Source organism: Poecilia latipinna, unplaced genomic scaffold (assembly GCF_001443285.1).
Source record: "Poecilia latipinna isolate Pla-1442-1.1 unplaced genomic scaffold, P_latipinna-1.0 Scaffold997, whole genome shotgun sequence".
Lineage (NCBI taxonomy): Eukaryota > Metazoa > Chordata > Actinopteri > Cyprinodontiformes > Poeciliidae > Poecilia > Poecilia latipinna.
The window spans coordinates 69,432-78,220 of record NW_015113613.1 but is presented as its reverse complement, the minus strand read 5'-3'; the positions used below and the strand labels follow the sequence as shown (position 1 = coordinate 78,220).

At 53.6% G+C, this 8,789-nt stretch overlaps 1 protein-coding gene across 2 annotated transcripts in view; it reads right to left on the bottom strand.

The window, feature by feature from the left end:
• Nucleotides 1–686: 686 nt before the first annotated feature.
• The window catches only part of polr2b (RNA polymerase II subunit B), an 18,060-nt gene continuing 9,957 nt past the window's right edge, over nucleotides 687–8,789 (bottom strand). For both annotated transcript variants that reach the window (XM_015050526.1, XM_015050525.1), the window contains exons 2-25: nucleotides 8,182–8,254; nucleotides 7,868–8,018; nucleotides 6,197–6,309; nucleotides 5,901–6,120; nucleotides 5,677–5,835; nucleotides 5,442–5,606; nucleotides 5,171–5,367; nucleotides 4,980–5,099; nucleotides 4,717–4,903; nucleotides 4,501–4,644; nucleotides 4,068–4,207; nucleotides 3,873–3,984; nucleotides 3,645–3,799; nucleotides 3,327–3,525; nucleotides 3,076–3,244; nucleotides 2,521–2,617; nucleotides 2,355–2,449; nucleotides 2,038–2,288; nucleotides 1,874–1,963; nucleotides 1,647–1,754; nucleotides 1,455–1,568; nucleotides 1,216–1,376; nucleotides 955–1,150; nucleotides 687–884 (exon numbers count right to left, since the gene is read on the bottom strand). In XM_015050526.1, coding sequence (XP_014906012.1) covers nucleotides 795–884; nucleotides 955–1,150; nucleotides 1,216–1,376; nucleotides 1,455–1,568; nucleotides 1,647–1,754; nucleotides 1,874–1,963; nucleotides 2,038–2,288; nucleotides 2,355–2,449; nucleotides 2,521–2,617; nucleotides 3,076–3,244; nucleotides 3,327–3,525; nucleotides 3,645–3,799; nucleotides 3,873–3,984; nucleotides 4,068–4,207; nucleotides 4,501–4,644; nucleotides 4,717–4,903; nucleotides 4,980–5,099; nucleotides 5,171–5,367; nucleotides 5,442–5,606; nucleotides 5,677–5,835; nucleotides 5,901–6,120; nucleotides 6,197–6,309; nucleotides 7,868–7,954 — 3,369 coding nt within the window. In that variant the 5' untranslated portion in view covers nucleotides 7,955–8,018; nucleotides 8,182–8,254 and the 3' untranslated portion in view covers nucleotides 687–794. The remainder of the gene's footprint in view (nucleotides 885–954; nucleotides 1,151–1,215; nucleotides 1,377–1,454; nucleotides 1,569–1,646; nucleotides 1,755–1,873; nucleotides 1,964–2,037; nucleotides 2,289–2,354; nucleotides 2,450–2,520; nucleotides 2,618–3,075; nucleotides 3,245–3,326; nucleotides 3,526–3,644; nucleotides 3,800–3,872; nucleotides 3,985–4,067; nucleotides 4,208–4,500; nucleotides 4,645–4,716; nucleotides 4,904–4,979; nucleotides 5,100–5,170; nucleotides 5,368–5,441; nucleotides 5,607–5,676; nucleotides 5,836–5,900; nucleotides 6,121–6,196; nucleotides 6,310–7,867; nucleotides 8,019–8,181; nucleotides 8,255–8,789) is intronic.

Sequence of the window (8,789 nt, the reverse complement as noted above, 5' to 3'; positions counted from 1 at the left end):
TTTACATGTTCACGCTGCACCTTACACACACACACACACACACACACAGTGTCCTGTCTACTTAGGAACTTTGCACCGACTTCCATTCATTTTGTATTCCTATCTGACCTTTGACCCCGACAATCAGCAGCAGATCTGTGACCTGAAGTCAGTTCACAGCTCAGCCCCAAACCTGACCTCTGACCCAGAAACAGGACCCATAATGTCGTATCGAACATAAAGTCCCAGGTGTTTGGATTCAGGCGTACAGATGCATCTTCTAGCACCAGAAACCATTTAGTGATGTTTAGATGTTTGTTGCCATGGTTTCTCATTCTCAGACTTTGACTCCCCCGCCAACCCGTCCGGGTCAGGTGATCCCCGTCGACCCGTCCGGGTCAGGTGATCCCCGTCGACCCGTCCGGGTCAGGTGATCCCCGTCGACCCGTCCGGGTCAGGTGATCCCCGCCGACCCGTCCGGGTCAGGTGATCCCCGCCGACCCGTCCGGGTCAGGTGATCCCCGCCTCTCGGTCCCCGGGCACCACACCACCGAGGATAAACGCATCAGAAAACGGATGTAAATGAAGAGCTGGGCGCTCCACCTGGGCACTTGGCCGTGACTCCCACCCTGATGGCGATGCTGGATCCAAGCCATCCTCTGTTGCCATGACGATGTGTTGTTTGGACCAATCAGGACTGAACCACATAAGTTAGAAAAACACATTTATTTACTACAACAAAAAGAACAAAGGTCTAGTTTCTCCTCTTCACGGTGATGTCACTTCCTGGTCAGCAGCTGATTGGCTGAGCCCTCTTATGAGGTCATCATTCGAGGAGCGATGCTCATGGACATCAGTTCCTGGAACAGCAGCTTGCAGGCGTATGGCATCCGGACCAGAGAGATCTGATCAGAACGAGAAACGGGTCAGAACCTGGGAGGAGGCAGCGATCGGCGGGGTTTGGACCGGGCCTACCTGCGTCTTGTTGCGGCAGCCCCGACACTCGTAGGTGTGCGTCCTGGTGTTGGCGATGGCCATCAGGCCGCACAGGTTGCAGACGTGGACCTGGTACGGGTCGGACGCCTCGAACAGCCGCTCCCGGAGGAACTGGGCGGCGCCGTGGGCGATCTGGCAGTCCCGCTCCATCTCCCCGAAACGCAGCCCGCCGTCACTGGGGAGACAGGTGAGATTAGCACGGTGCAGACTCACCTGAGGAGGCGAGGGGCGGGAACTCACCGGGAGCGGCCCTCCATCGGCTGGCGGTTCAGGATCTGGACCGGCCCGCGGGCCCGGGAGTGGATCTTATCGTCCACCATGTGCTTCAGCCGCTGGTAGTAGGTCGGTCCGATGAAGATCTGGGACGTCAGCTTCCTCCCCGTGAAGCCGTTGTACAGAACCTGATGACACAGTCACAGTCACACACCTGGGTCACCTGGGCAGGTTTCAACCTCCCAGAATGCATCAGGGCCTCTGACCTCGTTTCCTCTCAGGTGGTAGCCGTACTCGGACAGCAGGTTGGACACTTTCTGCACGTTGACGGCGTCGTTGAACGGCGTGGCGTCGCCGATCTCCCCTTTGTTGGCCGACACCTGAAAGGAGCGACAGCCTGGCAGTCAATGCTCAGGGCATAACACACAGAGGCTCGGCGGTGGGCGGAGCCAGCTTACCTTCCCCTGCAGACACTCGATAAGATGGCCGACTGTCATTCTGGACGGGATGGCGTGAGGGTTGATGATGATGTCAGGTGTGATGCCTTCACAGGTGAACGGCATGTCCTTCAAAATAAAACACAAGGTCACGTTTTACTGACCAGAAGAGCCAATTAACTCACCTGTCCTGACCCAACCTGCTCCTCTGATTCGTTAACTCATCCAGACTCGCTGGTCCCGCCTACCTCCTGTCGGTACTGGATCCCGCAGGTTCCCTTCTGCCCGTGGCGGCTGGCAAACTTGTCTCCAATCTGAGGGATCCGGACTGAACGGACCTGCGGGTCAGAGCCGGGATTGGTGAGCGGTCCGGCTGCTGGGTCACCATGGTAACCAGGGCGGCGGAGCTCACCCGGATCTTGCAGAACTTGTATCCCTCCTGGTTGAGCGTCACCATGACCTGGTCCACGATGCCGGTCTCGCTGGTGCGCAGGAAGGTGCTGCAGTCCCTCTTGGTGTAGCGGCGGTTGGTGCTGTCCAGCTCGTCCTCGTTCTCCGGCAGCGTCACCGTCTTCCCGATGATCACGTCCTCCCCGGACACGCGGACGCCGGGCGCGATCAGCCCGTCGTCGTCTAGCTTGTCATAGATGGCATGCCTCATCCCTGTCAACAGGTTCTTTTAGAGCCAGGATCGGGTTTGGACCGAGCCGTTCGGGAACCGGCGCTCACCCTGACACGTCTCGCGGGTCGGCTTCTCAAAGATTTCCTCCTGGTCGAAGCCCTTCTTGGACTCCTGCTCCTTGTAGGACCGGTAGAAAACGGACCTGCAGGGAAATGCAGGTCTGCTTAGAGGACGGAAACGGACCGGGCCTGGGAGGTTCTGGTCGCCCCTCACCTGAAGAAGCCGCGGTCCACAGCCGAGCGGTTCATGATGACCGAGTCCTCCTGGTTGTAGCCCGTGTAGGAGGCGATGGCGACGATGGAGTTGATTCCTGAAAGATGGACGACAGAAGCCAAATATTCCAGGTTTCAGGAAAACCAACTTTCCTTCTAGAGATGAAATGATTGATCAGATCAATAATCACCCGATCAGCCCTCAGAGAGGACTGAGCTTTTCACGTTTCAGCTGCAGATGCATCGTTTGCTACAAATGATCAGGCATTCACTAAAGCAATTACTGACTTGGGTAATGTTGATTTTCTTACTTAAAAATGAATTAAACTATGTATTTGCATTTATTAATGAATTTCTAATATCGCATAAAAAAGCCTCAGTGGTTCAATGAAAAATCTGGAGAACTTCTTTTAAATTCTTTAAATCCGATTAATCGTCAGGATCGTGGGTTAGCTGCCGCTAACGATGGTTTTGCTGTGAAAGACGGCAGAACCGTCTTTCCCGGTAACGGGTCGAACCCTGAGCCTCTAGGCCTGTGGGTGAGCGGCAGCGTCACCTGCTGGCAGCTCCCGGAAGCGCAGGTACTCCATGGAGCGCGTGGTGACCAGCGGCTTCTGGGGGTAGTACAGCACGTGGGCCAGCGTGTCCATCCTCACGTGGAAGTTGGTGATGTAGACGCCCATGGCCTGCTTCCCCATGGCGGACTGGTACGTGTTCCTGGGAGACTGGCCGGGGATCGGACCGCACAGGGAAACGGGTCAGAACATTGAGAACCTGCCCGGTTCTGGATGGACCGCCGGCTGGTACCTGGTTGTGGTCGGGGAACGGGATGATTGAGGCGCAGACTCCCAGGATCATGGACGGGTGGATCTCACAGTGGGTGTAGGTGGAGCAGTAGGCCACGCCCTTCTCCTGGAGGTCATCAGGGGTCATGGCGAGCATGACGGTTTCCTCCTCCAGGGTGTCGATGTACTCCACCACGCCGCTCGCCACCAGGTCCTGCCAGCTGGACACCAGGAGGAACATCAGAGTCCAGCAGGACCACACAGCGTACAGATACGCCCACACAGCGCCTGTTAGCCGCTGAGGCTAGCCCGTTAGCCTGGGCAGGTGTGTCCGACTCACCTGTAGTTGTTGTACTCTCGCTCCTTCAGCTGGTCGATGTGCCGTCTCTTCAGCAGCAGCTTCTGCTTCTCCACGATCAGCAGCGGTCGGCAGATCCGCCCGGCGTCTGTGTAGATCCGGATCTCCCGCTCCCGGATGTCTCGGATCATCGACACCTGGAAGAATCGGACCGTCAGGAAGGCTCATCTTGTCCCCAGGTGTCTGAGGTGAAAGGAGGGCGGGGCTTACCTCTGACACGATGATGTCCATCTGCCTGCGGAGCTTCCTCAGCGTGTTCATCAGCTGCTCTGGGTCTTTGTGGATTCCCACCCAGCAGCCGTTCACGAAGATCTTCGTAGCACTGAAATGGGAAAACACGGATGAAGACACGGATCAGGAAGACGCCGGGAACGCCGGTTCTCTGGGCAAAGTGAGGCGACTGACTCGGCAATGGCAGCCGGGGAAATCTCCTCCAGGTTCTCCATGCTCCACTCCTCCAGGAACTCCAGGATGGGAGACGGCTGCGAGCCAACCGAGATGTAGGCCATGAGGGCCAGGTTCTTCACCAGACCCACGGCGTGGCCCTGAAACCAGACAGAAACCAGTCAGGACAGAAGGCAGAAGGATGGATGAAGTAGACTAGGGAACCTGGTCGGTTCCATCTTGGTCAAACCTTGTGGGTCTCGGTGGTCTGGTCCAGTTCTAACGGGTCGGTCCGGTTCGGTTCTGTCCTGTCCGGTTCTAATGGGTCGGTCCGGTTCTGTCCGGTCCGGTTCTAACGGGTCGGTCCGGTTCTGTCCGGCCCAGTTTTAACGGGTCGGTCCGGTTCTGTCCGGCCCAGTTTTAACGGGCCGGTCCGGATCTGTACGGATCCTACCTCGGGCGTCTCGGCGGGGCACACCATGCCCCACAGCGTGTTGTGCAGCTGCCTCGGCTTGGCCAGCTTGCCGTCGCGGCCGATGGGGGAATTGACCCGGCGCAGGTGGGACAGCGTGGAGGCGAAGGTGAGCCGGTTCAGCACCTAGAAGGCGGCGGGGGTTACCATGGAGATGGACAACAGGCACACGGCCGGGGCAGCGGAGGCGGCGCCTACCTGGGACACGCCGGCGCGGGCCTGGTGGGCCTTCTTGACGTCGCCCCAGTTGCCGGTGGCCAGGGAGTACTTGAGTCCGTCGGAGATGATCCGCGTCTTGATGGCTAGCTCCAGGTTAAAGTCCTTCCCTCGGTCGATGAACTTCTGGGCGTAGATCCGGATCTCTTTCAGGAGGTTCTTGAACATCCTGGACAGACGGGAACTAGAGTTACCCTGAGGAGGAGGAGGGACGGCCAGGTGAGGAGCCGGGCGAGAAGCCGCACCCCCTGAACAGGAAGGCCAGCAGCGGTCCAGCCAGGTCCAGCCTCTTGTTGCCATAGTGATCCCTGTCATCCAGCTCCCGCCGGCCCAGAGCGGCGAGGAGCAGCCGGTGGACCATGTACCTGAAACACCGAACACGGATCAGAACCAGGCCTCATACACCTGTCCGGGTGTGGCTCCGGTGTGGACTCACCCCAGGAAGTAGGCCTTCTTGGTCTCGCAGAAGTCGCTGACGCCGACGTGCGGCAGCATCTCCTTCTGCAGGACTTCCTTGGCGTACTTGATGCGCCGCTCCTTTGTCACGCCGGGCTTGGCGCCTCTGGACCCGATGAAGTTCAGTGCCACGTTCTGCTCCTGGATCACAAACGCCTCGTCCAGCGACGGCTTCACCTGCAGGCGCAGCGGGCGGGGTTAGACACTCTGGTCACCATGGTAACAGAACGGCAGGCCGGCGGCGGTCTTACCATCTCCATCATCTCCGGGTCATCGAAGTCGTAGATGATGTGCTCCAGGATGTCTCTGTCGGACACGAAGCCCAGCGCCCGAAACACAATGATGATGGGCACTTCCTGTCTGATGTACGGCAGCGTGGACACGATGCGCTGCCCGATGGCGCTCTTCTTCACCCCCTGAGGCAGACGCAGTGTCCATGAGAGCGCCGCCTGTGGGCTGCAGGGCCCGTGCGGCGGTGGGACTCACCTGTCCTCCACGGGCCATCATGCTGACCCAGATGGTACTGGTGGGCCGGGACGAGTTCTCCAGGCAGGACCGGCATTCACCCGTGTACGCGTACTTCGAGTCCTTCTTGGCGAAGACGTAGACCGTGTTGGTGGCCATCTTCTCCTGCGCAATCAGCACCTGGAACCGCCGACAGCTCAGGTTCTGGTTGGGAACCGGGGAGGAGAAATGATGTCACGGCCTACCTTCTCGGAGCCGTTGATGATGAAGTAGCCTCCCGGGTCCAGCGGACACTCGTTGAGCTCGCACAGGTCGCGGTCGGTCAGGCCGCTCAGCAGGCAGTAGGTGGAGCGGAGCATGATGGGAATTTTACCGATGAATGTCTTCTGATGCTGCGTCTGCAGCTGCTCCTCACCCTCCTTGATGATCGTCTTAGTGATGTCAACGTACAGCGGCGCAGAGTACCTGAGGAGACGTGTCGGACGGGTCAGAACCGGGCTCCGGGTCAGAACCGGGTCAGAACCGGGTCAGGTGGACCTACGTCAAGTTCCGGAGGCGGGCCTCATTGGGCATCATGGGGGACGGAGCGCCGTCCCGCTCCCAGTGGGTCGGCTTGGATAGGTAGATCTGCTCGAACTTCAGCAGGTAGCGTGGCTGAAACACAGGTGGTGATGTCATGATGATGTCATGGTGATGTCACGGTGGGCCGATAAAAACCTGCTCCTCGTTCTGGACCAGCGGTCGGCAACTCCAAATGTGGAAAGAGCCATATTGGACCAAAAACACCAAAAACAAATCTGTCTGGAGCCGCAAGAAATTAAAAGCCTTAAATAAGGATTACAATGAAGGCAACACAGGCTTTAAGTGTTTATATTAGCCTATTATCAAAAGTGTACATAATTAGCATTCATGATTAAATGTTTGTTATTTTCCATCCATTATTGGATGGAATGACGCACCACGTGACTCTGTTGTACGATGGTGCTTCAAGTTTACCTTCCGTTACAATATTAATGTTTTATGTTTCGTTGCATTGATCAAATTAAATAAATCCAATAAAGAAATCAGATTTTGATGTCATCTTTATTATGAAGACTGACAGGAAAAGGTCATTTTTTTCCTTTTGGAACTCGGAAAATCTGCTCCCAAATGCAGTTTCCATGACGATGATCGCTCTTTGTAGATAATCACGTTAAGTGTGCGATCGAAAAAACAACTAAAGGTACTGTGCTTAACGTGGCCCTTATCTGGGCAACACACAGAGAGCAATAAAACAGTTATAAAAATAAAACAGTAACCTTTCAAAAGGTAAAGTATATAAAATTAAATTGTACAGTTTAAGTTTGATTTCTGAGCAAATGCCAAGCAAGTCAGTGCAGGTAAAACATAGCAGCAGCATCTTCTTCTCCTCTGACACACAACCATCCTCGGACCTGAGCAACAAAACAATAATATCGCTAAGTGTCATTCTAAATATATACTGACAAAAATTACTAATCAATTTATAAAAACAACCACTTTGTTACTAAATATATGTGCCTATAACAGGACTGTGTTCCTACCCGTTTAATGTGACTTCTGGTTACGGACATCACTGGACAGCTCCTCAACATCGGCCATGTAAGATGCAACTTTAATCTTGACGCAGCAGCTAATGTAGCGCCGTCCCTGGAAATGTCTTTCCACATTACAGGATTTCTCCGACTACAAGCCGCTACTTTTCCCACACTTTGAACATATATGTATGTACGTTTCCTTTTATCATTTCTTTTTTAATTCGTAGGTGTGGCTTACAGTAAAGTACGCTCTTTTTGTTATTTGACAACTTCTCGCAACAGAGCAAACGTTCAGGTAATCCTTCAGCTTTGGCAATGAATGCAAATGATTCGGTTCATGAATGTAGAATCTCTCCTCGGCTCTCATGGCCCCACACCCGTCGGTTCGTTTACAGCCCCCTGCCTCGCACCCCGCCCAGCTGAAAGGAACGCAGGCTATGATGCAAATCTTTGCTGACAGAAATGTTGAAATTTAATATTTATTCTACACATTTTTATAGCATTGGAAAACGTTAAGAGACTCTGTCATGTTTGTTCTCCTATATTAAAACAAAACATATATTTCCCACTTTCAAACATTTTTGGAAAAGCTCCAGAGAGCCACTAGGGCAGCGCTAAAGAGCCGCATCGGGCTGCCGACTCCATTCTGGACTCACCGGCTCCTCCACCTCCCCTGAGGTGTGCTGCGCCTCGGCCTGCAGGTCGATGGGCGGAGCGTCCTCCACGATCCGCTGGACCGACATCTGGATGAACTCATCGAACGAGTCCAGCTGCTGCCGCACCAGGCCCTTCTCGTCAAAATAAGAGCTGCAGAGGAAACATTTCAAAATAAGAGCTGGGAGATTTAAACTCAATCGCTAAGGTGGGTTAGCCAGAAATATCTTCCAGCTCAGTTATTGATCCATGATCGATCAACATCTTTAATGATCAGTGAATACAGCAACTGTCACATGACCTCAGGTGATCTTACCTGATGACAATCCAACAGGCTTCCTGCCACAGATCAGGAGTAATTTCATCATCATCTTCATCGTACTGATTATCTGTCAAAACAAAACAAGCCATACTTGTGATCAACGATCAACACCTGCAGCCTGGGATCAGTACAGGTCAGTTGTCATGGTAACACCTGTGTTCTTCAGGACAGAGCTCAACATACTTAACAATAAAAAACTATTTCTAGGTTTAAGTGTCATGTTTCCAAAAACTAGAAATGGAAAATCATCATAACAGAAATAAAAACTGGAAAACATTCATCACTTGATGACAAAGTTCCTAAAATAAATGGAATGTGCAATAATATTCTAATTTACTGAATGGTAGTCATTCTGTTTTTGGGTCAGGCTGCTGCTCTGTCTAGAACCGGAACCACAGGTTCTAACCAGCAGGTCAGAAGGACAGAACCGTCAAAAGATCAGTTAGCTCAGAGTTCACATCCCTGACTTTAAAGTACATGAATGTGTGTGAAAACAGAGTAATAACAGTTTACAACACAGCAGAAGTTCCATCATGACCAGGGGTGAAAGTAGTTTTAAATTCTTGGGGGTACTATGACACAAAAGTGTATATATATATATA